This window comes from Eutrigla gurnardus, assembly GCF_963514095.1.
Source record: "Eutrigla gurnardus genome assembly, chromosome: 24".
Classification (NCBI taxonomy): Eukaryota; Metazoa; Chordata; class Actinopteri; order Perciformes; family Triglidae; genus Eutrigla; species Eutrigla gurnardus.
Window position 1 is genome coordinate 1,075,072 of NC_139935.1, and position 20,883 is coordinate 1,095,954.

General features: G+C 45.7%; 1 protein-coding gene across 2 annotated transcripts in view; it reads right to left on the reverse strand.

Annotated features, from left to right (window-relative positions):
- Positions 1–20,883, reverse strand: part of ncam2 (neural cell adhesion molecule 2) — a 176,783-nt gene that overhangs the window by 12,539 nt on the left and 143,361 nt on the right. For both annotated transcript variants that reach the window (XM_084003870.1, XM_084003871.1), the window contains exons 8-15: positions 19,502–19,647; positions 15,082–15,232; positions 12,921–13,108; positions 12,408–12,504; positions 11,365–11,538; positions 9,679–9,798; positions 8,657–8,778; positions 6,977–7,151 (exon numbers count right to left, since the gene is read on the reverse strand). In XM_084003870.1, coding sequence (XP_083859996.1) covers positions 6,977–7,151; positions 8,657–8,778; positions 9,679–9,798; positions 11,365–11,538; positions 12,408–12,504; positions 12,921–13,108; positions 15,082–15,232; positions 19,502–19,647 — 1,173 coding nt within the window. The remainder of the gene's footprint in view (positions 1–6,976; positions 7,152–8,656; positions 8,779–9,678; positions 9,799–11,364; positions 11,539–12,407; positions 12,505–12,920; positions 13,109–15,081; positions 15,233–19,501; positions 19,648–20,883) is intronic.

The window sequence follows — 20,883 nt, forward strand, 5'->3', positions numbered from 1 at the left end:
AGTGGCTGAGCCAACAAAAAACAACAACATTGCACATTAAGTAGTTGTCACCACGAGTCACAACCCAAATGAGTCTCAAGTCAGTGACTCTGTTCTGGACTTGGAGGCTGCAGACGGCGGCGACTGGCAGCGAGTCAAACAGAGTCAGGAGCGGGAGAACCTCGTGGCGAGAGGAACTCATATTAAAACACTTTGCGTTTTGGGGAATCCGGGGATATGCGATTTGAAACTTGGAGGCTGGATCAATATTTTCCCAGCGCCACGGGCGAGTTGTGTTTCTCACCTTCTGAAAGTTTATTGGATTTAATTTGGCTGCTGAAGCCACGGACTCAGAGGCGGTAAACAACACCTCTCCCCTGAAGCGTGCACGTATTCCAGCAGACAAAGAGAATACTAATCCAGCCGTTAAGCCACACTTCCCCGTGGAAGCTTTCATATCGCTGTTTACATTTCTACACAAAGAGACCGTTTCATTCACTGCAAATAATGAGATTAGTCTTGTAATATACAAAAACAGCTGATCGTGTGATGTTTGATTTAAACTAATTATGTGTGTGTGAGATAAAGATTTGAGTAAAGTGTTATTTTTTTTCTCTTCAACCTGAAAGATTGAAATCCATAAACATCAGACTTTCATCCGAGGAGGATTAATTCTCCAAAGTGCTTGTTAGACGCTGGATTGACAGTCAGTCGACGATGCATTACAGACATGATGTAGTCAGGGGCTGATGGGAAATGGTGTTCTATAGCAGCAGTACTATTATATGTAAAGATGTAGAATAGTGAGAAGGAAGTTGCTGTTATCTAAACTCTGTAATTTTGCTTTTTAAATATAAATAAAACTGAATACGCAGCTCTGCTCAGAACATTCTTCACCTTCTGGAGAAGTATCAGACGAAAGCATCTCTTTGCATTTCTGTTTGTGAAGTAGAAGAATCCAGTTAACAGTTGCCTGTCGGGCCCCGCTGCCTTTGTGGCTTTGTGAGTGGATGTTAAAGGAAAGAAATGTAATGAATTTAGAGCAAATGCTCCGATATTGAGTCGAGTCCCTTCGGTGTTGCAGCCTGAGATGTTTTCTCTCTTTTGTTCCATTCTTCTGTGAGCCTGAAGAAAAGATGGCTTCCTTGTGAAGCGGCTCAGATCGCTGTGAAAGGACTGAAGGCGCGACAAGAGGCTTAACTTTTATATTTAATAAACAGGGATGAAACACAGCCAAGCAAGTGTGTGGCCACGAGTCAAACGGTTTCAAGTTAGCAGCTTTCCACAAACCGCTGCTGGGAGAAACCATGAAGATGAGAGGGACTGTGTTGACAGAAGAAGGTTAAATACAATAAATACGTTTCCTATTACGTCATTTTTGGATCATTTCCAGACAAACAATAACGGCTGCTGGAGCTGCAGTTGATTTACGGTCTCATAGTAAGAGGAAGTAATGAGGTTATTTCTGTGCTGAATGATCCGCTGCAGGAACGGGAGAAACCATCCCTGCCGTGACCCGGGGGTCAGCGTGATAAAGTGCCTGCAGGCCTTCGGATGTAAATACCATGGTGCTCGTCAGCGGAGGGAAAGTCCTCCTTCTTCAGGAGGAAATGAAAACAGTCATTTCTTCAAAAGCCGGTTTCATTTTAACGGCACATCTGCAAATCTTCAAACACAACACTGCAGTAATTAAACACCATTTTAAAGATCTGGTCCGCTTCGTTTTAACGAGCTTGAAGTTTAACTGATTTTTATTTGCAGCCGTCCATATGTTTAATGCAATTATTCCTGCATGCTTATGCAGCCTTAGTTACCGTTCCATCATTATTAGTCAAACTGTTCATATTTAATTGACATTTACAGCCCCATAACGGTTGTTGTTGTTGTTGTTCTGCTGCCTGAGGGGAACGCGTGATGCTACCTGCTGTCGTGTTAAAGGCAATCACTGGGAGGGTGGAGATGCTGAAGTTGGACTTGTTAACTGTCGATTTAAGATTTATTCTGAGGAGAATTAACGGCACAATACGCACGGAAAGAAGACGCAACATGCTCCAGAGGAGAGAAGATGAAATCTGTTTTTATATCCAAGAAGTAGAAGAAAGTATCTCCTTCCTCCTCCTGTGTGACTCGGCTCCCATTCATTCTTATTTCTCCGCTCTATTAACACTTTTCACCACTTTTTCTGATTACTTGTTGATAAATTGGCCCATTAGTGGTTTTACTCGATTGCTGGAGATCGGACGGTGTGTGTGTGTGTGTGTGTCCCCCCCCCCCCCGAAGCCATCCATACACATCCCACTTTGACAATACAAACTCATTAAGCAGTGATCGAGTGTCCCTCCATCTGATCTGATAGGAAGCGGATCGATTAATGACAACCTCATTGATTAGAGTGTAGTCTGTTGGAGGATAAACATAATCATTTGTGAGGATTCGTCCTCACTTTGGAGAGTTGAAGAGGAAGTTTGTTTGAGGAGCATCAAACAGGAGCATTACATCCTGGTCTGAAGGAGAGGACGAGTCCTTCCTTGTGTTCCTGAGAAGGAAGCCTTGAGTGCACTTAGAGGAGGAAACGAAAAAACAAAAACAAAAAAAAAAGCAAAAGGAAATTACTCTCAATTTAGTCGAATCTGCACGTCATTAAAAATCAACCCTGAGAAGACTTCAAAGAAATTTGGTCCACTTTTCTGTAATTGCTGCTGTCTGAGGTTAAAGCTTGTTCAGGAGTTATAAAGCACTTCTACCTTGATCTCTGCAGATGAAGTTTCAAGTCAGATTTAAATGCATGAACTGCACTCCACTAAAAACGGCATCGCAGTGCTGCATGACCCTAATATGAACCGTTAAAACACACGAAAAGGTCCTCGCTGCTAAAAGCCCCAAAACGGACTCCAGAATAAACGTTCTGTTCTCTTGTTGACGGGATTCACGAGCAGTTATTCATTTATTAACGTTATTCTGATTCATTGGTTCTCCTCACTTCACGTCGTCCTTCAGAAAGAAAAGATTTGTTTATTCCTAACGAAGTTCAACAAGGTTAAACATTATTTTATGAAACAGTTTGGTGACAGAAATACTGTTATTGTGAGTGAAACGCTGCTCAGTGTGGAAACCAGTCGACACTGAATAAAGTACAGAGCTTTATTCAGTGGGGTTTGGGTTTCTGAAGCGTGCCACCGTTGCTGCTCTCGCTCCTCAGCAGGAAGCTCCTCGTGCTTCTGATCAAATATTTACATGGTTGACGACGATGCTGTTAAATCTGCTCCTTCGGAAACACAAACCTTTGTTCGATGAATAAATGAGCAGGCAAACATGTAAGCATCAGTGCTGAGTGTTAAACTAGTGTCACCGACTCTGCTGGGGAGTTACAGATACGTGTTCTTCAGACGCTGGATTAAAATGATTCCAGCTTTAATCTCAGTATATTTGCACTTCCATTCCCTCTCACTGATTACCTTCAACAAAGCAAAGCGTTTCCTCCGATAGACAACACACTCATAAAGACTTCAAAGCCATTTAAATTACGCTTTATTGTATTTTTAACCTCAAAAATAGATTTGCCTTTCTGAAGCTGTGAATATTAGATATTTGATCCGACCGTTGAAGGTTGCAGGTAATTTATTCAGCTGAAATCCATGAAATGTATCCAGTATCATAATAATAAAATCAAAAGGCTGACCCTCGGGTGGGCAGCGGATGAATAGCCTCTTTATGAATTAAATCATCGAACAACAGAAGCGTATTTCACGTGTCTTTTTTCATTTTTACTGCTTTACAAATAATGACTGTCATTCTGGAAAATTACGAGCAAGCTGATTAATGTAATGGACGGCAATAAAAGTACTCAGTCCCCATTTTGATTTGCTGGCATCACCTCCAGGAAAAAGTTTCACTCTTTCAGATTATTTCCTCAAGTGCTTTGATGAGATTATTGCTCCGCTCCTCAAACTAAATCTATGACGCCTGTTTAAATCAAGTCTTTTTACGGCGGCTGACTGGAAGGAGACGAGAGGAATACAGCAGCTGCAACAAAGCCCAGCAGAAAGAAGGACCTCTGAGGACCTCTGATGCAGGATCTACTCCAACAGAACAGGAGACAGATCCTTAAGTACAGAAGCGTTATGAGCCCAATGTAAAGTCTGTTAAAGTAGATTTGAACTAAATGGATCACAAAGTTTCAATAACTTGCTGACAGTGATGAAGTTGTCTACACTTTGTTTCCTCCCATATGTAAAAAAAAAATCTATTTTATATTGAGCTTTCATAGCCTACAGTTCATTTCCAGGTCTGTTAAAAATATAGAAATAAATAGCCTAACTGTAAACTAAAGTGCTGATGTCGCTGATATGTTTTGTTAATCTGCAAATAAGTAACAAACTGATAAATGACATAAAGGGATTATGAGCATAAACTTGTTTAAAATGGGTTAAATGAGGCGCAGTCCATTCTCCACCACTGTATTAAAGAGGTTGCCATGGATACAGTCAGTGTAAAAGCTACACCATCACATTAGACAGTAGATTAGGATTATCTGTGACACGGCGGGAGGTCCATCCACCGCTGGAAATCCACTTTCAAGGTTTTCCTTGAGCGAGATCCTCGACATAAAAACAATTAGATCAGAGGTAATTTAACAACATGATGGGTTTATGTTACGGCCATCAGTTTTAACGGCTGTTAGGGCAGTCGCCAACCTTGCTTAATGGCAAACGCTCCCGTCAGACCGTAATGATGTCATGGTAACAAGAGGCAAAAAAGTCTCTTCATCGACCAATCGGAGGGAAGCAAAGAGGTTGACGAGGCATCAAATCAAGTCGGAGACGCGGTGTGGTAATCGGGGGGCGGCGGGGTGATTCAGGAGGTGAAAAGAAAACTTTGATTTGAAGGCACTAAAGGAAGAAGAGTACATTGAAAAGGAACCAAGGGCAGCGCTGCAATCAACGTTGTCTTCTTAAAGGATTCTCCGCGAGGAGGATGGGTGTGCAGCCTGTTACAAACCAAAATGGTAAAGGACCAATTCAATACCTGCTAATGCATAATACATGGAGAGACATATTGCTTGGCCAGAGATGGAAGGCACCTATACAGTGGGAACATATTATTTTCTGTGTCTTTCACTGAGTGTGTTTCTAGTGTATGAGAGGCTAACGGAGAGCGAGGACCGACTGCAGAGGGATCGCCACGTACTTCACATCCGATATCGTTGATTGAGTTGACCAGACTTCCCCTCGATAGCCAAATTGATTCAGCGGAGCAGCAAATGTGACCGATTGTTTTTCTTGTTTAACCCGCACGGCTTTCCCAGATTCTATAAATAAATGGATGTCGTTTTCGTGGCAGAAACATATGAAGATTGACGACTCTGCTCGATGAAAAGGCGGTGAAGGTAAAGCGGCGTTCTGAAATGAATATATGGGACTGCTGGATGCTGGAATGGAGAGGCAGAGAAGTTGAGGAAATGAGCTCAGCCGTGTTCCTCCTCTTCAGACACATTAAGGTAAAAAAAGAAGTGTTTTCTCTGCTTTTCTCTCTACTCCCGGCCTCTTTCCCACGATGCACCGCTGTCCGCTAACAAGAGAGGACAGCCAATCGAAGTGACCTGCCTTAAGCTGGCCGATTCCTCTGCTCTTGTTCTGTATTTGAAAAAGCAGCAGACATCCTCACAGGCCATTTAGCCGGCTCCTTCCACAACAGCACAAATGGATGTGCTAACCGCCGGCCTCCCTCCCTCTGCTTTGTTTTCCACATGAGGACGCGAGCGGCTGCGGAGGGGAAACGTGTGCTCGGAATGGTTTGATTCCAGCGATACATCTTTAAGCATGTGTGTTCTAGCGAACGGCGTTGCATATTTCAAAGCCCCTGTTTGCATTCCTGCACACGCTCAGCCGTGTTAGCCTAAATGGCCTGGAGAGGACTTTCAAATGAGGAGCTTTCTGCACATCCGAGCCTTTTCTCTCCTGGAACATTAAGCACAAGGCTCCACAAACAGCACAGACGCTTCTCATTATAACCTCAACATAAGGACGGCACCGAGAGACAGAGAGAGAGAGAGAGAGAGAGAGAGAGGTCCTGTTTGTGTAGCAGCTTATATGACCGTCTGCGTGCCGGCCTTTCAGATGAGGAATGAGCTCGACTGGCCGTGCAGGAGCGTTCTGTCTGAAAAACATGCTGCAGAATGGCAAAGCAGCACCGCGGGAGAAAAACAATACCAGGATGGAAAAAGAGAGAGAAGGATATCTTAAAGAAGAAAACTACAGCCGGAGGGTGTTTTCACTCGTGGTCTGCTGGGTTTTTCTTTGACGGGAACCCCGCTGTGATTGCATCATTATGTGCTGTTTATTTTCAACAGGTGTGAATGAATCCCGAGTGTGGAAATGTCGGAACACGGAGAGTAAAAAAAACGCAACGTGGACGAGCCACGAGATTCTACGCTGCAACGAGGGACCGTTTCTCAGAGAAATGACTCATCCTTCAGTCTGTAAAATAAATAAGAAAACACTCTTTGGTGTCCCAGCGATATTTAGTCCATTTAGAGTTATAACGTAAAGAAGAAAAAGCAGCATATGCTCACTTTAGAAAAGCTTGATTCATTCATTCATAAACAACAACACCAAAACTGAAATGTTGGGCGACTAAAATGTTACAATCAACATTCATGAAGTGAAAGTTTTCAATGACGTTCTGCAGCTTTTGAACACTCTGGTCCGTCAGATTTAAACTGTTCAACCGTCAAACGGGGAGGAAGCTGCTGCAGGAGGCATCGATTCCTCCATCGACGGCGGCCTCATTTATGCGGAGAGCGACGCACCAACGAGGCCCGCCGCGCTCCGACGCCGGCGTTATCTCCACTCTCACATCTCACACACTTGGTTTTGTTATCACCGACGGGATTGCTCACTCCAGCGGCACGAGTTACACAGTGACGCCGAACAAAACAAACACCAGAAATTCAAAAAGGCATTCAACGGTGGGCGTATTTAAAAGGCCAGGCTCTTACCTGCGATGTTGGGTTTCTGCGGCATGAAGAACTGATAGAAGGTGGGCTCCGACAGACCCTTGACGTTGCGCGCTGTGATTTCCACCTCGTATCTCGTGTTCCACTGCAGCGGCTGCAGCATCGCAAAATCGATGGCTCCCGGGACCAGCTTGGTCATCCACTGTTCCTCTTTATCCTGGAGGGGGCGGAGAGGGGGAAAGTCAAAGACTTTTATTTGAGTCTGCAGGCATAGAAAGGAGAGCAGAGGAACAGTTTACCCTTTGTGTTTTTAATCTGGGGATTCAGAGACTGAAGACACTAGTTTTAATCAGGTTCACACGAGATGCCTTTCTGTTCCTTCTATCCCTCCTACCATCCTTCTTCCCCTCCTTCCTTCCTTTCTATCCCTCCTACCACCCTTCTTCCCCTCCTTCCTTCCTTTCTATCCCTCCTACCATCCTTCTTCCCCTCCTTCCTTCCTTTCTATCCCTCCTACCACCCTTCTTCCCCTCCTTCCTTCCTTTCTATCCCTATACCATCCTTCTTCCCCTCCTTCCTTCCTTTCTATCCCTCCTACCATCCTTCTTCCCCTCCTTCCTTCCTTCCTTTCTATCCCTCCTACCATCGACCCTGAATGTTCCTCACATCCTTGCCTCCTCGGCACCTTGTTCCTCCTGAAGTTAGAGGACAGAGCGCTGTGAAAAACGCCGTCACGCTCCAGGGCGTGAACGTGGTTAACATTTGTCTGGGCTGTCAGGTGATCATGATGGCTCCGTGTGTGTGTGTGCATATTCAGGTCTAATCTTCCATGCGTGGCCCTCCATGATGAAGCAGCCGTGTGTTCCTGATGCCAACGAGGCCGTGTGATCACCAGGGCGTGAAGCGCTCGGCCATCAGAAAGCCTGGCCGAGACCTGCCGGCCATCTCTTCCCACGCCGTGCTTTCATCTGCAGCGCGGTTGTTTTGAATGAGACGGAGGGATGCCGGCTTGGACGCGTCGGGGAGATGGGAGATTTGGACAAGCTCAAATCCACTTAGTCCTGTGGAGAGTTTCTGTACGAGTGCCATCTACTCGGCTTCCTGCAGCCGCTCGCCTTATCTTGTGAGTTTAAGCTGCTTTTTGCTATTTTACACCCCCCAAACTACTTAAATGGATAGATGAACTCTGACAGTGTGTGTGTGTGTGTGTGTGTGTGTGTGTGTGTGTGTATTCTCTCCAAACATGTATAGTTAGTGACACAAGGACAGAAAAATAGAGTTTCTCAAGCAGAACATTATTCACTTGGCCATCAATAATAAACCCGACGCTCACATCTCTTCACTGGCCTCCAAAAAGCACATAAATACCACATACATGGTCAACATCCTGGTACTCTTATCCCTGTCCCTCCAGGCCACTCAAGTCACCTGACCAGACCTTGCTCATACCCCCTCCCTCTGCAAAGTACATCGCTCTGCTTCAAAACACTTGAATGTACTAGTGTCCTCTATATTTCTGTATCTTGTGAAGTACTTTTTAAATTATGTAAACAAAACGTTGTTTACCTTTATGTGAAGCGAAATAACACACTTCAAATTCTAATTGGATGATCTTATTTTGTCAATGGCAGCCTTTTATTCAGCGTTGTTATGTTTTTATTGGATTATCCATCTGTTTTCAACTTGTTCAGGGAGACTGATGTAGACTCTGAAAGCACTCACGGTCTTGTACTTGATGATGTACTCCACGATGGGCATCCCGCCGTCGTCCTGCTTCACCAGCCCCAGTCGGTAGGCCTTGCCCATCCCTCGCTGCCCGTGGACCACCGGCGGACTCGGCTCTCCTGAGGAAGACATGAGGACGAGGCTTCAGCAGGGAAACAATACGTCTTTGTGTGTATATTCTGTGTGTGTGTGTGTGTGTGTGTGTGCGCCCAAGGAGCAGGTGGCTATGTGAGATATGAGATAAGGATGCAGTACAAGGAGAGAGAAGGTTTAAAGCTGAATTAAATTCAGATTATGAGGCATCTCCCACCGCCTGGCTATAACTAATGTTGACTGGAAGTTCTTATTATTCACTATTTTGCTAATTGGGTCTTCTTTCTACCATTCATTCTCACTAGCTGCACGGATGTACAATATTAACGATGGCAATGCTTTTGCGATGGACTCACCCAGATTTACTGCCATCCTGCTGTGCCAGAATGCCAGAATAAATAAAATTCTTATCATAAAAAAACCCTGCAGTATATCATTTTTAACGCAGCGCTTTTACATCAAGACACAAATTTGACAGGATCCTTTCCGAGCTCCAATAATCTGGGTTCATATCAATGGAATACGAGGAGGTTGTAACTGTTTCAAAAATAAACACAATATAGGACTCATTTCAATGCTTTGAAGATGTTTGTATTTCTTTCACACGCTGTATTTCCCTTCATCAGGACACAAATATCTTCCTCATATTAATCCAAATGATTAGCTGTTTAAACTTCACCGTCCAATTTGCACTTGATCATCTCCTGCTCGTCACCAACGCTGGTGGAATGCTGGGATGTGCTGATAATTAACAATTAACCCAGTTGAATTGCCCTGCAGCCGTTGTGGAGATGAATGAAAGTGATTAGGGCTGGGAACATATGTATGTGGCTGTAAGAATAGATGTGAGGATCCCCGTTTGGGTCGCATCCAAACGCGTGGAGAAGCTCTTATTTTGAAGGATGTGTGTGGGGGTGCTGACTTACTGATGGGGATCGTCTGGAAGCTCTCCGTGTGGCTGAACTCTCCCTGACCCTTTCCGTTGACGGCTGCCACTCGAACCTCGTACGTGGTGTTGGGCTCCAGCCCCGTGAGCACCACCGTCGCTGGAGGGAGAGAGGACCAGAGGTCATGTCACCATGGGAACGCGTGGCGAAGGTCACAGAGAATCACTGCATAGACCCACACAAGCTGGTGGTAGGCTGACGCCTTCATTCTCATGGTCATATGAACGCATTGTTGAGACCCAAATGCTTCAAAGCTTCATAATAGATGTTCAAAGCAGCATTAAAATACAGCCTTTAAAAAAAAACATATATTATTGATACAAATAACCATGAAATATTGGAAGTTATTCTCTGTTTGTTGTGTGTCGCTGTCCGTGGTCCTGAAAGGCAGCGGCAGTCTGACAACATCCTCATCTCTCATCAGACAATAACAGCAAAGTTAAGTATCATCAGTAAATAATGACTGTTTCCTGTTGCATATCTGAATAGAATAGAATTGTATTACAATGGTAATTGTAAGGACAGCCATACATATCAAAGCTATGCTCAAAATATATCCAACCAGACCCATTACATTATGTGTGATGAAAGAAAAGCATGTTTTTTTCATATGTATTCTGGTCTGCAGTTGAAGTTGAAACAGGATTCTGTCTATTAGTGAAATGAAAGATCTCTGTCATCCATTAGCGCTCAGTCGTTACAAGTAGAGGAGCTTCATCTTTTTTCCTAGAACATGACTCAAATAGAGGAGCTGAAGCACTCCTGGAAAAGTAATAAATAATGTGAGTAGAATATGAATACGTCAATGCAAGGCAGCATTTACACTGTAAACACCCATTTAGTAGCTAATAATTAAGCTATTCATTTATGGCGATATGAATTAATTAGTGATAATAGACTTATTCAAACAACAGATAGACATCATGAAGACTATTAGTAGTACAATGACAGCATTCACATTGATTATTGAAGAAACCAGGAACTCTTATTATCGCGCCACATTACAGACTCCCATTAAAATTCTCCAGTGACGAGATGCATTTACATAACCTCCACCAGCGAGGGAGGCGGCGGGGTGATGAGCTTGAATGAGAGTTGTTGTTTTTGTCAGTCTGCACAAATTAAATACTCCAACGGTAAAAGGTGCTTTTGCACTTCTTTAATCCTGGAACTGAAAGCAAATTGCAGCATTTACAGCCGTGCTAGGTTAGTTAGCGGGCTATAAGCAGACATTTCAATTTGGATAAAAGCATTGGAATGAAACAAGTCCGGCGTCTCATTACATTGAAGTTGATTGTGTGAGGGTCCTTCTACTGAGGAGATCTGAAGATGATGCCACTTGCTGCTTAGTAATTAGTCACAATTTTGAGATTTTAGTGTCTCATATACAACTTTATTTTCCAGTTCTGCGTCCTTTCTCCTTCTTCACTGTTAAAGTGCTACCTGTGGTTTAGTATTCGCCTCACTGCATCTACATATTGAAATGAGGGATATTAGTGATAAGCCCTTCAGGTTGGCAGGCTGGCTTCTGTTTTCCAGCCGCCCGTCCGTCCATCCTTCACCTCCTGCTTTACTTTCAACCGGCCGAGGCTTATGAAGGCATCGCGTGGCTGATCATGTGATACTCGTTGGAGCTGCTGTGAACTGAGTGCGGTCTCTGCTCACTCTGGATGCTGTGTGACTTGACGTCCTTCCAGTCCTGCGTGCCGACCTCCTTGTACTGGACCAGGTAGTAGCTGATGGGGACGCCGCCGTGCGAGTCCGGCTTCATGAAGGTGACGGTCGCCAGGCGCTGCGACACGGCTGACAGGCGCACCGAGTATGGATTTGATGGCACGTCTGGAAAAAAGTCACAACATTTCAATTATTTCAAATAGAAAAAAAAAACGTTTAACACCAATTTGCATTCAAATAAATGTATTTTCTAACTAAGGATGAAGGTATTTTAATGCTGCAGTCCTTCCACCCAAAACCACACTAAATCCAGACATTAATGCTTTAATAACTGCAAACCTTGAAGGCAATTTAAGAGAATTTACTACCGTTGGAGGTGAGGTGATGCACCGCTTGTTTTTCCATGCATTGTCTGGAGCATCGGTGGAACATAAAGACAATTCTCGTGTTTTTTACTCACTTCTTCAGACACTGTGTGAAGAAGTGATGAGTCTTTGCAGCTTCCACTGGAGATCATCTCTCCTCTGAGTCCCCATTGCTGACTCATGCCAACTTTTACAACTGCACTCATTGTGTGTGTGTCTGTGTGTATTTCTGTAACAACTTCTCAAAAACACATAGTTTCCTGCAAGACTACATATTAGGTCAGCCTTTTTGCTCACTACTTTTCCAATTCAATCTGCACTAAAGATAATTGGACTGCACTACTGTGTATTAGGCTGCGCTACCGTAAATTAGGGGGTACTTCAGTAAATAGCGAGGGGTATGGGAAATCAGCTGGCACTATTTGAGATTAGGCGAGCCTGAATAGGGGTTGGGAGTTGTGTGTCGTGGAATTTATCTCCCTTGCAAATAAAGCTATTACCATTAGCAGAGAGGTAGAGGGTTACAAAGTAGGTGAGCAGTTTGAGTTCCTGAGACAGCAGTGATTCAGAAGGTGTGGGGGTGGCCGACCACACCACGCATCCCACGACTCCAAATGAAGTCACCGATCTCATGAAATCAGGTAAACGGGCCACGTCCTGGACACTCACCTGCCTGCGCCAGGATGAACTCCTGGTAGCGGACGCCGATGTTGTTCCTGGCTGTGCAGTCGTAGCGGCCAAAGTCCCTGTCGGACATCGGCGTCACCTAGAGACAGGAGAAATCAGAATAATAATAATATATCTAAATAAACATTTAGATAGTGTCGGGCCATGCAGGTCGTTAGGGTGGGGAAGGGACTCGATTCCTCTTGTGACGCTCACAGAAATGAAACATGTGTTAGACTACTTCCATTTACAGACATTAAGACACTGTAACTCTCATCTCACCGGAACTATCCTGCAGAAAAAGTTGATTTCAACCCAAAAAGTGAGTCTTACAATATCTGCAGGCACGTTCCAGAGATGGAGAGGAAATGCTGCTATTAATGTAGCTTCTGCCAACCACAAACAATGATCTTACTGATCTATTAGCAACATTTTGCATCAAATCAGACTTTATATGCACAACTGTATTTCTTTTTGCACGTAACCATGACGACAGCACGTCCAGGCCGTACCCACCTCCAGCACAGACTTGCCGTCTGCCCCGTGAACCCGCGTGTTGGCCGTTCCCTCGGCGGAGATGGTGAAGCGCTCCCTCCTCCACAGCATGGTGGCCGGCGGGTTGGACATCACGTCACAGCTGATGTTCACCGGGTTCCCCTCCCACGAGTAGAAGATGGTGTGGTTGGTCAGGAGCTTTGGGATGTCTGTCCGAAATAGAAACATGGCCTCAGTTGTTTTTTCATAAATTGCTCAAAGAGAAACTGCTGGTGTGCTGGGAGTTTGCGGCGACCAATTAAAGACTCAAATCAAAAAGGTGAAGCTGTGCTGTAGGATGAAAGGCAGAAAATGACTTGCTGAGGATTAACCCACATATTCCTCAAAGAGAGAAGAGAAAAGCGAGAAAACGCTCCCGAACTCCCTCCACGATGTTCAAAACAAAGACTTAAACGTCACCGAGGCCACCGCCTGCTGGAGGAGGGGGCATCTCTGCTCCCATCATCTCCCCGGGAATAAAAAAATAAAGGATGGCAACAGAAGCTCGTTTGCCCCGTCAATAGGGACGGGCAGTAATGGACGACTGCAGCGGCAGGCTGGCGTGCAGATTTCTCCGGGCCCAGTCAGCTCAGCTCAGCCGGTGAGGCATTATGGTTGTTGTATGCTCGCTTGCAGGATTCCATTAAAGAGATTGATGCCGGGCTCTCTGTCACAGGCGAGGACACGTTATCCCCCGCAGCCTGCAGTGACTTAGTAAATGAGTTCATTAGTTGGGTGGCAGCGGCTGGCTCAGCCTCGCCACGCTCACAGTCTCTCTGCAGAGGCAACTTCCCTTCATGCTTTGAGGAGAGAGAGTGTGTGTGCACGCATGTGAGGTTTGTTTGGATTTCAGTTCATTTCCCCCCCTGAAATGTCAACTTTTCAACAGCATGCAAAACAGGAAGCCTGGAACGTGGAAGTTTGTCTGCCCTCTCTCTTTGTTGTTCCTCGGAGACTCAAGGTGGAGACCAAGGGAAGGAAAAAAAAGGCAAACGGAGCCGCTCTCATAATGAACCTAATAATTCTGAGGCCAAAATGGAGATCTTTACTTCAGAGCTCATTAGGCAGCGGATGGCCCGCCCCCGAATGACCCGAAAACAAGCGCCGTTGAGGAATGAGGCACGCTCATCGGGAAGGAAAGGGAGCTGTCAGCGAAGAGAAGCCGGAGACGATGATATCCTCGCACTAATTAACCTCTCTGAAGGCGGCGTGGTGAGGGGGCGAGCTGTTTGTTAGAATATAATGATCCTCACAAAAAACACAGCCAAAGAGTGAGAAAGGATTACTAGAACTAAGAAGGGCTGCACTCTTGAACTCGGGACAAAGACTGCAGGCGTGCACATGCTTGTTGGCGAGGTCGCGGCTTTGACTGTAAACATGTGAACGTGCTTGATTTTTCCCATGATTCCACTCATGGAAACGCAGGCTGGAGGAGTTGCTGGGGTTACATCGGGCCAACAAGGGTCGTGTTTGTTTTGCTCACAGAAAACGTTACAAATCTGGTTGTTTGAATAGTTTTAAATCTGGCAATGAATAAATAATAACATAGATAAAACAAGCACTGACATCTACTCACTGAACTTAACCCTCAGACACTAAAGTCAGGGGATTTTCTCCCACGCACCCAAGAATGTTTCGTTAACGATTCCCTCATTTTTCATTCATTTCAGAGCCTTTTTACAGGCTCCACCTTCATAATTTTGTTTCCATTTTATGAGACGTTGTACAGGGGGAAATAAAAGAAGACTACTTCAATTTGCAATGTATTGTTGTAGCGTTTTTTTATCGGGTATGTTATATTGTGTAAAAGTTAGTGGTGTTACTAAATGTTGGATTTAGGAGGGATTGTTGGATAGGAATCATTTTCTAAAATTAGATCCATTAGATGCACAGTAAGACAACAAATGAGGTCATTGCAGGTAAAACCGTGGAGGAGGGTGATATGAGGAGAAAAAAACAACCAAAAAATCATTTCCCCTGTTGTGATCTAGTCTGGATCGGGAAGGATCGAGCCATGCAGCCACACAGGTGTTCCCGATTAGACCGCCGTGCTCAGGACAAGTCTCATTAGGGGGAAAACAGGAAACACCTGTGTGAGCGTGCAGCGCCTCTGAACAGCTGATGAGACAACAAACACACTCACACTCAATGTCCAGGAACATGCTCTTCTGATGACCTCCGATCCGGCTCAGCGCCTCGCAGTCAAACCGGCCCAGGTCCGTGAGCCGCACGCCGCTGATGGTCAGAACCGAGTTGCCGTGACGACCGCGGACTTCGAAACGCCCGTCCTGACTCTGAGGACACAAACATAATTATAGACAACTATTACGTTATTCTGTTAACAAGCAAGAGAAGGTTAGAAATAAAAAATGGCATTTACATCCCCATCATTTCAGTTATTGCCCTTAATAATTGTTTTTGTGTGTGAGATGATGACGAATAACAAGCCAAACACCACATTAGTAGCTCGAGGGAGAGCAACTAATCAAACAGACCTGCTGATGCCAAAACACGAGGGAAAGATTCTAGTTCTCATGTATAATAAGGCCATTTATTTGTGATATGGTATTTAAAATGTTTGCCACATCTGCACTTGTAATTGACTTAAGCTTTTCAAGCATTCTGAGGTGCATTTCCATGCTTTTCCAGCACCTTCCAGCTGTGGTTAACTATTATTGCAGTTCCTGAATGTGAGCCCCTTGGTCTGGCCTGACACCCCCCCCCCCCCCCCCCCCCACAGACTCGGGGTTAATGCAATAAGGTGTCTATTCATCACAAGGTCATTACATCTGTATGAAGACAGATGGCATCGGTTTCAGACAACGGGTCAATTCGAGCAGACGAGGCTATCATTCCAGTAATCGACGTGCACTCTTAATGAGAAAGAAACAGGAGCACCGATGCTGCAGACGCTACGGGGCTGCAGGCTCCAGGTCCCCAGAGATAACCCCCGGGACCCTCCAGAAACCACTTCAGCAGGTCTGGACCACCATGCATTAAAGCTGCAGCAGAGTTCTCCTTGTGACTGGACACGCTCGGTCGGCGAATGTCAAATAACACGTTTTCTCCATTCATGCAGAGAAAACGTTGCAAATCATAAAATCAAAAATGTTATTTCAGCAAATCAGACGATAAACGCAAACGTTTCCTCTCCGACATGTGTTGAAGAAGTTGCCTCGCTCTGCAGACGAGGCGCCGTCGTGAATAGGAAACACGGTTTTAGTTGAGTTCTTCTTATTATTCATAGAGTCTGGGAGTGCCGTGGGGTATTTTCAATGTAAGTACCGACCAAACGGGACATGGCATACATTACAGCGCCAATCTATCCGGAGCTCTCAGGCCTTTGTGAGCAAGAAAAACACAGGGATCAGGAAGATATCATGACCGCTAAGGGATGGTGAAATGGACTGGCTCCTGGAATCTGAGACACAGGGCAGTTAGCAGTTAGCTTAGCATAAACACTGGAAATAGGGGGAAACGGCTAGCGTGGTCCCACCATGTTCATTTGTATCTCATATTCATAAGTAAGTCTTTGGTATGAATCTGTGCATGTGTGCTCCTTCTAACGGCTGCTTCTGCTAATACTCCTTCTGTGTCTCCTCCCAGTCACGCTCTCCTCTTCTTGTTGTCGCCGGCCGACTCCTCCAGCATGATCCTGTTTGGAACGTCTTATCTTCGCTGTTATCGCTGCAATACTGCGTCGCGATGAGGTGGAGCAGCTTTTTAAAGGCTCGGCTCCCTTTGTGCTGCCGCTGCACACTTGCTTGTTTGCCTCGCCGGCTGAGGTCAAAGGCATCGGGGGAGTGTGTGTTGAATAGGAATGGGCTAAGAGAAGAGGAGGAGGAGGAAATCTTGCAGTGGGGAGTCAGGAAATTACTCCCCCATCTCCCCCCTCTGCCAACTGACAGGGTCTGTCTAGAGAGACTCAGCCCCCTAAAGCGCAGCCTGTTTGATATGCAGCTCAGTTAAACGGCGAGCAGCCAGACGTGAACACATCAGCGAGTCACACCTGTTGACACACATGCAAGTCACATGTACTGTAAACAGGAAGCAGGGAGGGGGGAGGAGGAGGGGGGGCAAGGAGATCCCCATCGGATCCCTCAGAAACGGGGGTGGAACTGAACATGTGAAGCTACATCTACAATGCGATCTCTCACGTGGGCTTCATGTGTCCAAATGCAGAGAGGATTGTTTCAGATATTAAAAAAGTCAGCTGTAAATGTCAGCGGGGCTGGAAGACACACTGTAGTCTAATTCTGGCGAGCGTCGGGGGCTAAACGGGCGTGGGCTTCTTCAACATCACCTCATCCTCATGACAACAACACAATGACATTTAATAACAGCTCTACGGTTCAAGGAAATGGAGGTCAACGAGGGGCGGCGGCGAGTCCCTCGCCAAAAACATGACTATTATCCATTCTTCCCACGGGAGCCTGCGGATCTGTGACCCGGTGACAAATGGAAAGAAAACAATAATCCACGGGAGAGGGAGGGGGTTGATAGGGAACTGATTGTTGAACGGCATGCAGTCCGTCGATCTGTCATCCGGCTGGCGTCGCTGGTTCGCTGGCGAGTCGATGACCTCACTCATCAGCGAAACAACACCAGATGAAACAGTATCCCGATGCTCATAATTCAATTCCAAAAAGAGCATGCCGTCGTGTTGTCGCAGCGAGGGCAGCGCGGTGGTCGGCGGCGGCGAGTGAGAAGAATGAGAAGCTACACGGAGAGAAACTAAGCCCTTTGAAGCTGAATGTCTCTCAACAAGAGAGCGAGTGTGCAGACTGGATATGCAGATCGGAGGGGGAGAATTGAGAGAGGAACATCCCTAAATGACTGCGGCCATCCATCATGCATGGAGCTGCTGGGAGCCCTGTGTGTCTCTGCGTATGTTTAGGTGTGTTGCTTCGCACCACGCATTTCCATAATTGCATTTGCTGTGGGAAGAGAAGCACTTACTCTCATTTTCGACCGTGATTTATCAACCCGAGCGATTCGAGCCAATGCACACATTCATTTATCTCCGCGGTGACCTTTTTTCCACAGCAAAAAGAACGGCTTCCATCTTTGTTTTCCTTCCCATGAAAGCTCCAGCCCCCTTTGCCAGGGAAGCTGGGATGGAAGTGCATATGGTTTTTGACATTGACAGCAGGCTCGTTCAACAATAATTACTCTTTTTTTCGAGAAAATGCGGCTGCAGCTCATTCAATTTGTGATTTGTGAGGCTGTTGGTCGGGACAAAGCGAATAATGGATGCTGAGAGATAAAAAAGGAACACACACAACAAAAAGCTCAGTGTCTTTTCCCTTTCTTGAGTCGGATTACATAAATGTCACAGAGGGACGAAGGACCCAAAGTGAATGTATAAACATTTGCCCTGAAAACTTCAAGGTTCTTGCCGCTTCTTTGCGCAGGCAGCTAATCCAAATAAATGTGTGTGCTGATTTCCCTCGAGATAATAATCTCAGCAAAGTCGAGCGATTTAAACACTCGCTGTAAAAAAACACAAGGTGAATGTATTATTTGACTGAAGCTTTGATATTAAAATGCTCTTTGAGGCATTGTGTGTCAGCTGGAAGCTAATGTTCTGTAGAGAGCTCTGCTCTCCGGCTGAGAGAACGTGAACATCTTCCTCCAGACACACCAAGCTCCGCTTTCCAATTAACGGCTGCGATCGCAGCATTTCATGCCACGGCAGATGGGAATGATTAGATGTGCTTTTATTTTTTTTAAGTTATTACCTGTTAATGCCAGCTATTTCTTTTAGCACTCAAAGCTCAAAAAGTCATATTTTCCCTACATGGATAAAAGCAGTGACGTTTTAATGGTCACCATGACAACAAAAACAGAAGTAAGACGTCTCATGATGATATTGTTTTTGTTGCACCAACACCTCATGACATCCATTTGAGTGTTTTTAATGCTGAAACGTTGGAGGTTAATTCAGGACACCTTTGTTTGGATCGCCGTGACAACGGATGAAAACAGACTTCGTTTCATGTTGACATTTGGAAAATACACCAGAGTATAATGACATATTCAAAGACACGCTTCAAAGTATGCAAAACATTGTTTCATGTTCATTCTGCTGACTTCATCTAATCAAGCAGACACAGAAGCTTCCAGCGGCGTCATGTGACTGAAGCATCACAGCGGCACCTCGGGGTGCTGACGACCGACACGCATCAGATGTTTTTTTTAGAAATCCCAGAGGCTGCGAGACGAACGCACAAACAACTACTTTTTGGTTTCTTTTTTCGGACTAGTCTGACCAAACAGCCAACGACACACGGATGTATTACTGACACACCGCACCAAATCAAAACCTGGACCCGATGACATCATCATCCAGCGACAAGCAGACAGACTACACATCACTGAGCCTTTAAAGGCTCCATGTCAGGGACGTAACTTTTACAGTCAGTACCATCTTGTATTTTGGCAAATATTTTATATGCAACTGTATTTAAAACTGGTCTAAATATATGCGTTCTGTTCTAACATGTGGTGTGTGTCGATGCACACCCCCACACAGCCAGATGGACTCTTCTGGCAGCTCCTACCTTGTCTCCATCCACGAAGGTCTGGCCGTCGCTGGCTCTCCTCCAGGAAATGTCGGGCAGCGGCTCGCCCTCGGCCACGCAGGAGATCATGGCGGCGCTGCCCTCTACGGCGGTCACGTTCTTCAGCAGGGTGATGTGGGGCTGGACTGGAGGAGGAAATGAATAAGAGAGAGAGAAAACCACAGATAAGTGAGTAAAGAATAGATTGAAGGGGGGGAGAGGGAGGAACTGTCAGAGAGGTAACTCATGAGGGACGGCCGATGAAGGCTATACCACGGTGGTTTAAACACAGAGCTGATGCATGACTTTGTGCTGACAGTCTAGGCCACCATCATTTATACACTGCAGTCGCACGCCGCTGTCTGAGGGCGTGGCGGTGAAGCCCTCCGGCCTGTTTCCTGCAGACTCCCTCGGCCGAGACGACAACACTGAAACATGAGAACGCACGCCTCTCCTCCCGTGAGCGTTCTGCCTTCCCTGGTTTAAATAAATATGGATTTTTTTAGTCTGGATGGATGCCTCTTCGGCGGCGTGTGAACCTGACGATGAGCGAGCACCGCATTGTGGGGGGGGGGGGGGGGGGCTCCCAGCTTGCCTCCCCCCGATAAGATGCTCTAAGCGAGTCCTGAAACATCATGCATGTCAAGGCCACAGAGCATGACACATGGATTGCTGCTTTTTACACACACACACACACACACACACACACACACACTGCACTTAAGTCCTTAAAGGGGTGCCTGCAGAGGAGCATGGTGTAGCATCCAGCAGGCCGACAGGCTGTTAACTCCACCCGGCAGTATACTTCCAAACACCTAGACGTTTTAGCCTTCACCTCTTTATTGGCAAGACGGCATCTTCTCCTTAACTGGAAGTCCACGAAAGCTCCCTCCATCTCTCGATGGCTCAGTGATGTCATGTCTTTCCTCAAGTTAGAGAAGATGAACACTGCGAGGTAACACAGTAACACGTTTTATAATAAGTGGCAATCCTTTTTAACAATAATCCTCCTGACTGATAGGCCCCACACCACCCAAAAACAAAAACAAAAAACTCCACCCGGCAGTGTTCGGCAATTTCACAAGGCTTCAACCTCCGGGGGGAGGAGCTGTCTCTGGGGGTCCTTGTCAAAACATAGGTCACACACACACACACACACACACACACACACACTTACATTTAGTAGACTATGATTGTAACCATTTTAATGCTGAATGCACGAGGACAGATCTAAAGTCGATGGAGAAACTTAGTTTTACAGATCGTAAAGTAAATGCTGCAGCTCCTCGCTCGAGTGCAATGCATCCTGGTACGTGTAGTCACTGCTGAAGCCCTCCTGTCACACTGAGTTTATGGCTTCAATCATCAACACTGATTGAACA